Source organism: Emys orbicularis, chromosome 8 (genome assembly GCF_028017835.1).
Source record: "Emys orbicularis isolate rEmyOrb1 chromosome 8, rEmyOrb1.hap1, whole genome shotgun sequence".
Taxonomy (NCBI): Eukaryota; Metazoa; Chordata; order Testudines; family Emydidae; genus Emys; species Emys orbicularis.
In genome coordinates, this window is record NC_088690.1 from 105,010,307 (window position 1) to 105,023,710 (window position 13,404).

Consider the following 13,404-nt stretch of genomic DNA (forward strand, 5'->3'; position numbering starts at 1 on the left):
CATTAACATGGGGACAAATCCAAAGGTCCTCACTCAGTTTATACTCTGGCAAGCTCTCAGTGGTTTGCTTGAGTAAGGCCTCCCTACAAATATGCAGGGAGTCAGGATTTAGCCAATAATCATTAGTATAAAATACACAATCTGCTCTAGAGCTGTAGGATTAAATCCCTTAAATCCCATAACCACTGAAGGGAGAGGAAAGGAAAAAAACCGAACTGAGACAGGCAAAGAGAGCGATGGCTGATGGAAAAAGAGCAAAATGCGAGGAGTAGCTTAGAAGAGAGTAAAATACAAACGCCATGGCAGAGTTACCGGGTAGCCATCTCGTCCTGACTGCCCCTGTGCGGAGTGAATAAGCGAGACAAGAAGAAAAAGTCAGTCACAGTTGTACTCTCAGCAGCATGACAACACATTGCAATATGTAAAACTCAGAGCCTGACCCACGCAGAGGGCTTAGTCCCTGCTGCATCCTCGGCAGCCAGTGGGAGGCGCAAGAACTCAGCAACATTTAAGGTGCAGGCTCTTACAAGAGGAACTTTTCCTACTGGAGGGGAAACTGACACACGTGTGACTCAAATACAAATCTCTTCACCTTTCATTTGTTTTTGACTTTTTGTAAACATTTGCTACTTACCAAAGGCTTTGTTCCCACACACCCATCCCCTCCTCTCATGCAATCCTACGGTGGAGTCAGGGACATATTGCCAAGCCCTGCTGCAGGCCAGCAGGCAGAGTTCCCCACAGAAGTAATGAGGAACATTACTCCGCTTTAAGCAAACTGATGGTAAGATATGGATGTGCTTTGGCACGGTGCCCCCTCTGGGTTGGGGACCCTTTCTCGAGAAAAGTAATGGGGAGAAGCAGGAGGAACCCTGGCACTGCGTCTCCGTTTGTGTGTATGGCTTTGTGTTTCCCTGTCTGTGAAGACCTCAGGGGACTCTACAGGATTAGGAGCCCAATCTGGGACCGATCTGCATTTCAGCAGTGTGTGGGGACAAACCCCAAACTCCGCCCTCACTTGATGGAGGGATTTGGGTGAAGCACTTCTGTGAGGATTTGCCCTCTCCACATCCCCCTTCCATTGTTTTTTCCATGGGAGGGGGAGATTTCCCAACCCCGCTCAAGGTTTTGCATCTGTTTAGGGTGAAGCTAAAATAGAAGTTGGGCTCTACACAGAAAATATCTTATTTAATCATCCAGATCTGCAACATCAGCAAAGGGACACAAAACACAGCTGGCCAAGGACATTTCTCATTTTCTATTCTCCTTGTTTTTCAAAGTAGTGTTTGCAGCTAGATATAGGGTTAAACATGTAGTTAGCTGCCCACTAGGATATACAAAGAAGTGTACAAGTTATACAGATTCCAAGTATGAGCTGTTAAATTTCAGGGTTGTATCTAGTACAGCAATGTCATGTGACACTGTATACATGGACTTTATTGGCATGGTGTTATTATACAATGGTAGCTGCATTCATACATTTCTTATTGCATCAACTTTCTATATTTTCTCCTCAAGTTTCCTCCAGTCTAAATACAGTAGCATCCACGTCTACTAAAGAGACACTGCAGTATTTAACACACACTCTACAGAAATGTAGGTTCTTCCAGGAACAAGACATTAATTACAATAACAACTCATTTAACAAATCATAGACTTCAGATAAAATATACAGTAAAATTTTTATGAAGGTTTATGGACACTGAAGCATAAAATATGTAAGTAGGAAACACTGTGTAAATCACAACCCTCATTTATTGGTAAGTTTCCATGGTCTGTACCTTAATACATAAAGTGTTTGTTAATATCTGTTACAGTAAATGTTAAATTATAGTGTATGGTAAATCTATCCTTCAGATTGTAGAAATTTCCTGCTCAGCATGTGATTTTAATATCCTCTGTAACTGAGTCTTTATAGAGTAGTTGACTAGCACACTCCTTATCCTACAGACAGAATGATCCATCATCTAACAGCCCTAAGTACTGTACCACAGATTCTAATACTTCATACATGCAACTAATTTATGACAGCCAAAAATAAAACACCAGAACAACTATTACTAGTGGCCAACATAATTGAGAATGCATTTTAGCATAATGTGACGCTATATGTATAGAATGTAATCAGTTCCTGATGGCCAAAAATCAAGAAACATAAGAAAGCAATAGACTTAACTGCAATGCTGCTGACATAAAATAACATTGTGTTTCTGTGGGTTTTAGGACTTTTTTTTTTTTTTTTTTTTTTTAAGAGTTTAAAGAGTCTTTGTCAAGAGTTGTAGTTTAAGCCACAGATTTAGGGCTTATTAAGAAAAGTTTTACAAAAGGTTAAAAAAAAATTTAAATGGGTGTAGGCGGAAAAGAGTCTTGTTTGTGAATAAAATGTTTGTAGTTGTGTAGCTGCAGGAGCGCCCCCTAGTCGACCTTCCTAGCTGCCTGACATGGCTGCGGGTCTCCCCAAGGGGAGGAAGTCTCTGTCTCCAGTGTCCACGGAAGTGGGCTCCAGCCCACCAGCTAATTGTTCCATCAGTCTTAACCCCTTCGGGGGCTACTGGAAGGGCTCAGCCCTGAAACATTTTGATGCAAAAAAGGAAAATCAACTCAGTACTGGACCACCCCCAAACTTCCCGTGGGATGTCCCTGCCCTTTCCTTAGGGTTTGGTTCCTAAGCTGTCTCTTAGTAGAGCGTTGCTCTCTCCTGGGGGCTAACTGCTCCTCCCCAGGGGCTGCTTCCAGCTAACCTCTCCACCAGCAAAGCTCCATTTGTGCAAAGAGACAGAGCTCCATCCTTCTTCCTGGCCAGTCAGCCCTGGACTGGGCCAGGTTCTCTCCTTTTATTCCTTCAGGTATGGCAGGCAGGGCTAGCTAGTCCCAAAGGATCTCGTTAGCTCCTTCTCTGCTGGCGTGGGGCCTCTCTGCCTCACCACAATCTCCCCCATGCAGTGTTTGCAATTCAACAGCGCACGGTAACCAGCAAATCAAAGTGACTGGAGACTCAAAGAAAATAGTTTCTAAATATGTTGTTCAAGCTAAATCAGATTAATAGAAGTGAACAGACAGCACATACAGTGACATTTCAGGCCTCGATCCTGAAATTGACAGGATGCAGGCAGACTGCAAACACCTTGTGCTATCAACTGCAGGAGTGGAGCCTAAATTGTTAACATATTCGCTTTTAATAATTTAAGGTACGGTAAGCAACAAATGCAAAGAAATGTGTCTTTTAAAATATATAGGGAGTTGGAAGCAAATCATCTTTTTAATGTTTACCTACAAATAAACTAAAAATAATAACAATAACAATAATAAAAAAATATTTTTCTGAATTCCAATCAAATTCAAATCATTTCATACATTGCAGAACACAAATTTAATCCAGAGGTAGAGTGACCATACGTCCCATTTTGGCCAGGACAGTCCCTTTTTTAAGCCCTGTCCCGGCCGTCCCAACTTTTTTGGCAAAAGTGGGCATTTGTCCCATTTGCTCTTGCCAACTTGATCAGTTGACAAACGCACATGGGACAAATGCCCAGTTTTGTAAAAAAAGTTGGTCGCAGAGGAACGTGCAGGGAGGCGAGTAGCGATGCCAGCCCTGCACAGGGGGGGAGGCAGGGCTCGCACAGGAGACAGGCATGGCTCGGGCGAACAGCGACCCCAGTCCCATGAGGGGGGCAGGCAGGGCTTGCGTGAGCAGTGACGCCAGCCCAGGCCTCGTGTGGGGGGCAGGCAGGGCTCAGGCGAGCAGTGATGCCAGCCCTGTGTGGGCGGGGGGGAGGACTTGGGCTAGCCTCAAGCAGTGTCCCGTTTTCCCTTTGGGAAAAATGGTCACCCTATCCATAGGGTACTGTAGTCATTCTGGGGAAACTGCCCAAAATATACCATGAAAGCTCTCGGGGGTTAAATTCTGCAGGTGTAAATCCAGAGTAGAATGTCTCAAAGATGGAGCCTTATGGCTTAGCTCTAGTAGGTCAGGGTGTATAATGATTTTGCTGAAGAAGCAAAAACATGCTCTGGATTTTGTGCATAACCGGGAAGTTCAGGAGCCAATACCCAGCTCATCTCAGTGCCAAGTAATCTGGAATCACTTGCCTCTAAATTGTCTTTCCCCCAATAAATGTTCCCTCGCTAATATTACGGAGACTCATATACTCATTGTAGTATGTGGATAAACAGACTATGCTGAACTTTTTAATTAGAAAATATTTACAGGAAAATGATTTCACTGACAGACTAAACTCCTAAACACCAGCGAGCTGGGACAAATTCATTTGCCTGGGCTTCTGCAGACAGATACCCCCACTGACTGATTGCCAATACCGTGCACAACTTTTATAACAGAATGTGTGCCTGGGTAGAGTTTCAGACAAGCCCCATTTCCCTCCCCTCAGGGGGGTTATCGGTCAAAATCATCGTTAACAGCACATTCTTCTATGGTTCCCACTAAAATCCAAGCCAACATAGCAGTTTTGCCCACATTTCTCCAAGTTTTCAGATTAAAAAATGAACCTGAAATAAAAATGAAACCTCAAGGGACATAAACGCACATTAACTGAAAGTATAAACACAAAATATTGTTCAAACCCACACGAACTAACACTGCTGAGTTTTACAACCCTAACATTTTACTTGTGTTTCATCATCGGTTCAAGGTTTTAAATGAAATATATAGAATTGGAGATTAACTAGATCAAAAGATGGTTTATCAATGAATTGCAGAGATTACAGGAATAACTCCCTCCCAGTCTCATTGGGCCTTGGCAGGAAGGGAATGGTATTTGAAGAAACAGACACTGACATTACATTGCTTATCAAGAAAAGCACGGCAGGTTTGAAATATAGAGTAGGACTTTCAAAAGCTGTTGAAGGTTTTAGATGCCTTTCATTGACTTTCAGAAAAATCAATGGAGGGTGGCAGGTGCCTAATTCCCGTAGGTTCATTTGAAAATCCCACCCATGACAGAATTTAACTGGTGCCAGTAAGGCTAACTTCTCACCATAAGAGCACTGGGAGAGTAACAGATTTGGGGATTTCATTGGAGGGGATAAAGACGGATGTGTCTGAAAGTTTTCTTAGGAGGAGGGATTAGCACATATTCAACGGCCATCCCTTCAAACAATGCATTCACCATAAAGGTTCCGGCCATGCAGCGAGAGATGTTTATTACTCACCAAACAGCCCCGAAGAGAGAAGAAAGCTATACATTTTTTTGGCTGAATCACAGTGGTGTGGGGCTATCAACATCACTAACGACATGCAGTATCAACCAACTGAGACACAATAAGTGGGAGAAGCGAGATGGACAGTTTTCAAATTTAAAACATCAAAACATTAAAATATTAATACAGTGTGCACATTTTTTGAGCATGGAGACTGACCAAAGAATTCTTTAAAAAAAAAAGAGAACTATGTTTTCTACAGAATATTTGCTGGGTTTTAAATTGCCACAGGCTCCTTAGGGCAGCGAGTTAAGCATTTTTAAAGCTTTTTTTTTTTTAAACTAGTTGTCTACAATCAAGAGGGGGAGGGAGGGGAAAAAAAGCAGCATCTGGTACCAATTTTCCTTCCATACACACCTCTACCAAAAAAGGCTGTTCTTATGAAATGATACAGAAAGGGGAAAAAAAATTGCCTTAACTTTGTTGACCCAAGAGTAAAATCCACGGTACTTACTGCAGGTCCTGAAAAACAAAAGCAAACCCCCAAACACTTATTAACCACAAGAAAGCAAAGTATCATTCAATACAACACAGTATGTGGCAGGGAGGGTCAGGATGTCAGAGCAATATTTCTACTTTGCATCAAGTTTGGTGGCATTCCACATGTAGATAAAACACTGCATCTATGACCCGGTTCTGGAGCGAGTGTTACGCAGCTGTACATGAAGATTCAATTTTATCCTAATGTGGGAGTGTTCGTCTCTAGCATGTGAGCCTTGGAGAAGGCACGGAGCTGGCAGCAGCAAGTGGCAATGCTGTAGAGCTAAAAGTCTGTGGAACGTTCAGCTGCCATTGTGGAGTTCTCTGCTCTCATCTCTGGTGTCTGTAGTAGGAGGCCAGGTCTACACTACAGCCTTCCACTGGCATAGCTATGTCAGCTCACGGGGGTGAAGCGCTGTGTGGACCCCTGTCCGACACAGCTGTGCCGGCAAAAGCCCCTAGCGTAGATGCCGTTATGTTGGCACAGCCGCGCTTCTGATGGTATTGCTTATTTCAGTTGTGGGTAGGACTGCGCTGGTTTTGCTGGGATAAGCTGCGTCCCCACTAGGAGTGCGTTGTCGCTATAGTACATCAGTATACCTATTCCAGCCAAGCGCTCCTAGCGTAGACCTGGCCGATGGAAGGGAGCTACTGATGCATAGCAACTTACGAGGCACAAATTCCACCACCTCTGAGCATTTGTGCAGCACATTTCACCTACAGATCTCCATGCTTCACTGAACATTCTCCTGGCTCCCACTCCTGCCCCTAACCACTGGGTCATGCTGCTGCTGCTGCTAACTTATGTTGCCATGAGAGGGGAACATGCCGTGAGCCAAGTACAGGGCAAGGTAACTGAAAACAAAAGAAAAAGACTCCTCTAGACTTCAATGGGCTTTAGATCAGACCCACAGAACTCAGGTCTCAAATGGTGATGGTGGCAGCGGGGAACATGGCATCTCCTGCTGCATAACCATCTCCACCATGCAGCTGCCTACTCCAGACCAATTTCTGCAGCATTCCCCCACTCCCATCCCCTCAGCACTGTGCAGCAGAGGTGAACATTTGGACTGTGGACCAATGGCATCCATGTTCCACTCTTGTTTGAGAGGGTTTTTACACTGTGTGTTTTTGGGCCTCTTCATGCTCCATTTCCTACATGATCAAAACCAGAAATGGATTCAATGCAAAAAAAAAAAAAAAATGTGGGAGAAATTAAAATAGAAAAAAAAGAAGCTTACTGGAAACTCAACTGTAAATGAAAAGCATATTTCTGTTTCTTTTTATGAGTCTTTTCAAGCTCTCAATTTTTTAAAAAACTTACTTTAAAACATCTAAGTGTTTTAAAATGAAACAATAACCAAATAATTGTGCAGAATTAGGATCCAAACCAACTATTTATTACGGCACGGAGTACATACTGCCAGGAACTGGCCTGTTAGCATCAATAGGCCAGCTCAATATATTCAGCAGAAGGCCTGGTAGCATGTGGGTCTGAACATGGTGAGTTCATTGTGAGTTGTGAATGCTGTAGGTGATGTATTAGAAGGGCATACATCCAAAGTTTCATTTGTTACGGGGGCAACTCGGCCCATCTCCGGATCAGGACCATTGTCTTTACCTTAGGATATGTACATGGCTGTTATTGTACTTTCACAGGTTTAAATTCTTATGACCAGATCCTAAGCTGTTATACATTCGTAGCTACATTGAACTTAGTGGACCTAAGCCAATTTACCAGCAGAGAATCTGGCTCTTAACGTAAACCTGATTTATTAACTAATTTCTACCAATTTACCCATGCAAGGCCCCTTTTCATCTTAATGAACAACAAATTAAGTGACGTGGTCAAGACATTTTAATATGGGATTGCAATGACATACCTAATTTCCTTAGGTTTTGTTGTCTTTTTGCCTTAATTCAGATACCGTGTCCCTCAAATATATGCAAGCAACTATGACATCTGATCTGCCATGTGCTCTTATAAAATGCCTCAACCTTGGTCATGAGGCTCAATCGAATTGAATGGATCGCTGTAGATCATCTTTTGCAACATGCAGCTCAGGGCAGTAGAACGTTGATGTCCTGATTGATATCAGAGTTATGTTAAACTTTTACTGATAAAGAGCAGAATTTGGCTAGGAATTTTCATTAATACTAAAAGTTATAGGAGTCCCTCAAGCGATTTATGAATAAATCAAATTTGATTTTAAAAAAAATATTGTCCAAGAACTACATCATTTCTGACTTGCTCAGTGTTTTTCACAGGCCGGTCATGAGACACTTGTCTGCTACAGATGAAAGTCATTTTTTTTTTTTTACAAGGCAATAAGCAAAGAAGTTAGTGATGTGCCAAGGGGCTCTCTATCCTTCCCTTAGATGTAGGCACACTGCATGAGGCATTCTCCCTTTTGAGAAATTTGTCAAAATTATGAATAATAAAGTTGACCAGTGAAAATTATTTTCAACGTTCTACAGACAGACTGAAATCAGTTGGAAATTATTATTATTATAACAAGTAAAAATTGGAAACAGCCTTTGTAAATTTGGGATTCCATAACAAATTACTTCAGAGGCATATTTCATAAAGGGAAATAGGAAGACAAAATAACCTACGGAACAAAATCTGAGCCATTTCTGACAGAAACCCCATTAACAAACATAGTGTTGGCAGGATGCCATTCTTATCTATAACCTGCAGCATTTATTACTTCTAGATTTAAACAACTCCTATAATTATGACTTTACGTTTAATAGCCAGAACGCTAAATGCATATAAAAGTATTTGAAAATGCTCACAGGCCCCCAAAGGTGGATGTGTTGGAGGAAAAAGAAGTCAGATTAGTTAGCTAACAATCCAGCTTTAGTTATTTCATATTAATATATATTTAGATTGTGGTAGTGCCCAAAGGCCTACCAGGATGGGACTCTGTGGTGCCAGGCACTATACAAACATATGGTAAGTGACAGCCCCAGGCCCAAAGAACTTACAATCTTTTGCTTTCATTATTTTTGGAATATAGCTCATTCCAAACATGCTGTGCTTCTCTCGCCGACAGAGTTTCTGCCATTTGCAGAGGTCAGAACAGAGCATCTTCACCAGACGCACTGCAGCGCTGTACGTAAAGATGTGGCCGTAATCAGTTAGACCTTATCTACACTGGGAAAATGTTTAATGTTTGAAAACATATTAACATGATGTTAACAAGATTTTGCCGTTAGTGTGGAAAAGGACAGTTATATTTAAAAAATATATTAGCTAGCTATAGAGGATAACCATGAACAAGCTAACACATTTTTAAATATCACTTTTCCTTGTCTATACCAGGGTGCCAAGTTGTGTTAGCTAAAACATGTCAGCTAACACATTTTCTAACAGGATGCGTTTTCCCTCTGTAGAAATTGCTTTGATGGCAACACCTTGGATGAGTTCTTTAGCTTAGATCCTATTTAACTGGTGCTATCTACACTGGTTTCCTCCCAGTGCATATGAGAAGCCACCTGTGTTGCAGATGAATCAGTTGAGTCAGCCCTCCTGCAATGCCTTGTATATAGAAAATTATCCTAAAGCCTCCTAGTCCCCAGTGCTGAGCACTATGGAATAAATGCTTCAGAAAGCACTGGGACAGCCACGGACCTGTAGTATGCTCTACAGAAACATACTGTAGCCGTTCTGTCCAGAACAGTTTTGGCTGCCTGAACACGTCAAACGGTTGCAAAGATAAGCGAGACCCACAAGCCAGTCGATGCACTCAATGTTCATGTAGTGGCTTTCTTGCTTTCTGTAGACACACCTGAAAGGTGAGGGTAGGATAGTGCTTCCCAAGTGAGACTGATTAGTTGTTTAAAGTATCTTGGTCCCATAGTTGCAACATTAAGATACACTGATTTTTTTTAAAAAGCAGCCTCTTCCAGAAAGCTGTAACCTGAATGCCCATTACAAAGGTGATTCCTTCTTTGTATATAGCTTTGAGACATATGTGCAATTCATGGCATTGGCTGCTCCTCTGTCAGAGACATGGAAATAATTAAATAAGAGCCAGATGACTGCAGGAGTCAATAAAAAGGGTCAGATAGAGTCAATGACTCAATAAATCTGTGGACTGTTTAACTGTACTGACACTGACAAAAATGCTTTCCAAATCTATGCATTGTTCCTGTTTAAACCTGAAGGTCGGTGAAGACCATTAGAAGAAATCTGGGCTGTAGCCAGGGGTGTAAAGGCAAGAAGGGTTTGGGGGACTCAAGCAACCCCCAAATTCACATTTGCTTTGCATGTTCCATAGACATTTTCACAACACTCAGACCATGTACAAACGTGCCTGTGCATTTACTTTTGAAGTGTACAGTCCTGGCTCCATCCTAACACACTTATGTCCTGACCAGGCCAAAGGACAAAAGCAGGCACATGCAGTGGAACTCACAGGGAGAGAGTTTCAAACTGCCCCAGTGCAGGGCTTCAGATGGGTTTATGGGGGAAGTTTCTTTCCACTAAAGGCTGCCTCTGCACTGAAAATTTACAGCACTTATCCCATTGATAGCCTAACACGGTACAGTACTGGCAGGCAGGCAGGCCTATGTATGTGGGGTGGGGAGGGGGCAGCTCTGGAAGGCTGTATCACTTCCAGAAGTGAGCAGCTGCAACAAGACCATCCCCTCTTTATTATCTCAGAAAGCAGCTGCAGCAAGACCAGGAGCCAGGAATTCCCCTCCTATTCCTCCCTTCATGGGGTAGAAACAATTTATCTTTTTGTCCCCAATCAGTAAGAGCAGAGGCGGAGGGGAAGGTGATAATCCCTTTGGAATGTGGTATTTAGCACCTATCTGGTTTGGTAAGAATTGCTGAATTCCAAGCAGATTAGCAGAGGGAACCCATTTACGTTTGGCTGCACTAGCACTTTTACCCAGTGTTGGTCTAGCACTAGTGCAATTTCACCATGAGTAGCAATAGTGGAATTGCTAGTATGGCCAGAATATCAGCAGTTTTACCACCTAACTTTGGTTTGGCATTTGGCCCAATGGCGCCACAGTTCAGACATGTCCTTTAAGTACTTTAGTTTTTCTAAAGAAATTTTAAATTAATTTTGAAATAGTATTTTATCCACCCCCATAAACAATGCCCATCATCAGTTGTCTTCAGTGTGCTTCAAGAGTGACAAACTCTCTGTAAATTCCTATTCATTTATAGCTGTCTGGTTAATTTTTATACTGTCCAAATCTAAACAGAAAAGAAATGGAATTCAGTCGTGTTTTAAATCAAGAAGTGGGTGTGGTTGGAGGAACCAGGCTGATCTCTCCAACATCACTGTGGAAAAGCTGCTTGATTTTAAAACCAATTTATTGAATGCCTCATATGTATTAGAAAGCTTTAACATTATAATTTTAACAGCTGCCAGAGAAAGGCCTCCCCCAGGGCAAGCCTGAATCAGTGCTGAGCCTTCTGGCACTAAGACAGTATTTGTCTGGAGGCTGTGAAGTTGTAACCACATAGAGTCTCCAGGGAGGGATGCTATCATGCTAGGCAAACAAAATTTTATTCCCATTTATCAGCTGTGGTGAAAGAACAAGGACCTGGTTTATGTGTGGTAAGATTCTGAAACAAATATATAAATATATGTTCAAGCTATCTATGAAAACAAACTTTTGGCAGCTATGCCAAAACCAATACGCAGAGGGAAGTCTGCTCTTTGCCTTTCTTTATATCTGTAATACAGCATGACAATTCTCAGGGGCTTCATTACATAGGCTGTGTGTAACCACTTTGCTGTATCTAGTGTATTGCGTTGTGTGCTTTTGTTCCGTCTCAGAGTAAGGCAGTTTAACCATCTACCACAAGTGTGTGCCCTAGGAGCCTCCCTGCCAAAAATAACTACAGCTTCTCCTTGGTTTCTCTCCTCAATTACCGAAAAATCTAAAGAGACATACTTGCGTCTCATTAATTCTTTATAATTCCTCTGTTGGTTGTCCTCTGATCCCAGGGCAGTTTTCTATTCCTTAAGAGGAAGGATATTCTTGTGGTTAATGCACTGAACTGGAACTCAGGAGACCTCAGTTGAAGTCCCTGCTCTGCCACAGACTTCCTGTATCACCGTGGGCAAGTCACTTAGTCTCTCTGTGCCTCTGTTCCCCAACTGTAAATTAGAGATAATAGCACTTCCTTTCTCTCACTCTTGGTGCTGTATATGTAAAATGTAAGCAGCTTTTTGGGGCAAGGTTGGTCTCTTACCGTGCCTGTACAGTGCCTAGCACAATGAGGCCCCGATCTCACATTGGGACCCTAGATGCTATTTTAATACTATTGCCACTAGCATCACAATAATCGTATTTTCAGGCAGTTCATGTGAAATATTAAAATGTAGTTTGAGTACGAATTCTCACAGCTTGTCATCCTGAGCCTCAGTGATGTCTTTAAAATGTTTGATGACTAAATAGATGGACAATGTCGTAAGAGAAAATTCAATAAACTGATGTATTTAAACACTATTCATTGTTTGAATGTTGCAGTTAGCACTTGGTTGAATCTTATAGTCAACCAATAACTTTATGAAGCAGAGTGCAACATTAAGAAATCAAAACCATATGACAGGATACTCCACCTCGACAGTTGGGCTTAGTCAAGCAGAACAGGATTCATTGTGGCAGATTGGATCGCTGTCCCATGAAGTCCAATATCCTTTTGCTGGTTGCAACAATCCCTGATGTTTACCTGGCCCAATATGTGATGTCCTCTGGCCAACAAGCCAAGGAAATTATTTCCTGACCTCTATGGCAATCAGTTCTTTGGCCTGAAGTGCATCATTTACCTCGCTCCACCTCCTCCTAACTGCAAATACTGATGGTCATAAAATTATCCAGCCTGTTCTGAAAATTCAGCTGAAGTATTTGATTATATGTTCTCCTGCCGCACTGAGTTCCACAGGCTAACACCATGCTGCACTTTTATTGATACGAAATTTACCTACCCTTAATTCCATCATGTGTGTTCTAGAAGTTCATAGCTGAGTATTTACATCGGTTTGGGATATGAACAGCTTGGGCTTATAGCAGGGGTGGGCAAACTTTTTGGGCCGAGGGCCACATCTGGGTGGGGAAATTGTATGCAGGGCAGGGGCAGGGGATTGGGGTGTGGGAGGGAGTGCGGGGTGTGGGAGGGGGTGCAATGTGCAGGAAGGGACTCAGGGCAAGGGAGGGTGAGGGGTGTATGAGGGGGCTCAGGGAAGGGGCTTGGGGTGCCAGGCGTATGAGGGGGCTCAGGGCAGGGAGTTGGGGTGCAGGAGGGGTGCGGGGTGCAGCAGGGGGCTGAGGGCAGGGGATTAGGATGCAGGATGGGTGTGGGGTTTACGAGGGGGCTCCGGGCAGGGAGTTGGGGTGCAGGAGGGGTGTGAGGTGCAGGCAGGGGGCTTAGGGCAGGGAGTTGTGGGGTGGGGTGCAGGAGGGGTTCGGGTTCCGGCCTGGCGCTGCTTACCTAAAGCAGCTCCGGGGTGGCAGCGGCGCGCACCGGGGCTGGGGCAGGCTCCCTGCATGCCTGCCCTGTCCCTGGCCCCGCGCCGCTCCAGGAAGCGCTGCAGCCCCCTTGGGGGGGGGGCCCACAGGGCTCCGCGCACTACCCTTGCTGCGCCTCCAGGTACCTCCCCCGAAGCTCCCATTGGCTGTGGTTCCCTGTTCCCGGCCAGTGGGAGCTGCGGAGGGCTGTGCCTGGAGGCAAGG

General features: G+C 43.5%; 1 protein-coding gene across 1 annotated transcript in view; it reads right to left on the minus strand.

Annotated features, from left to right (window-relative positions):
* Window positions 1-13,404, minus strand: part of COL23A1 (collagen type XXIII alpha 1 chain) — a 315,082-nt gene that overhangs the window by 72,385 nt on the left and 229,293 nt on the right. Inside the window, exons 4-5 of the mRNA XM_065410054.1 lie at window positions 5,672-5,679; window positions 313-339 (exon numbers count right to left, since the gene is read on the minus strand). Coding sequence (XP_065266126.1) covers window positions 313-339; window positions 5,672-5,679 — 35 coding nt within the window. The remainder of the gene's footprint in view (window positions 1-312; window positions 340-5,671; window positions 5,680-13,404) is intronic.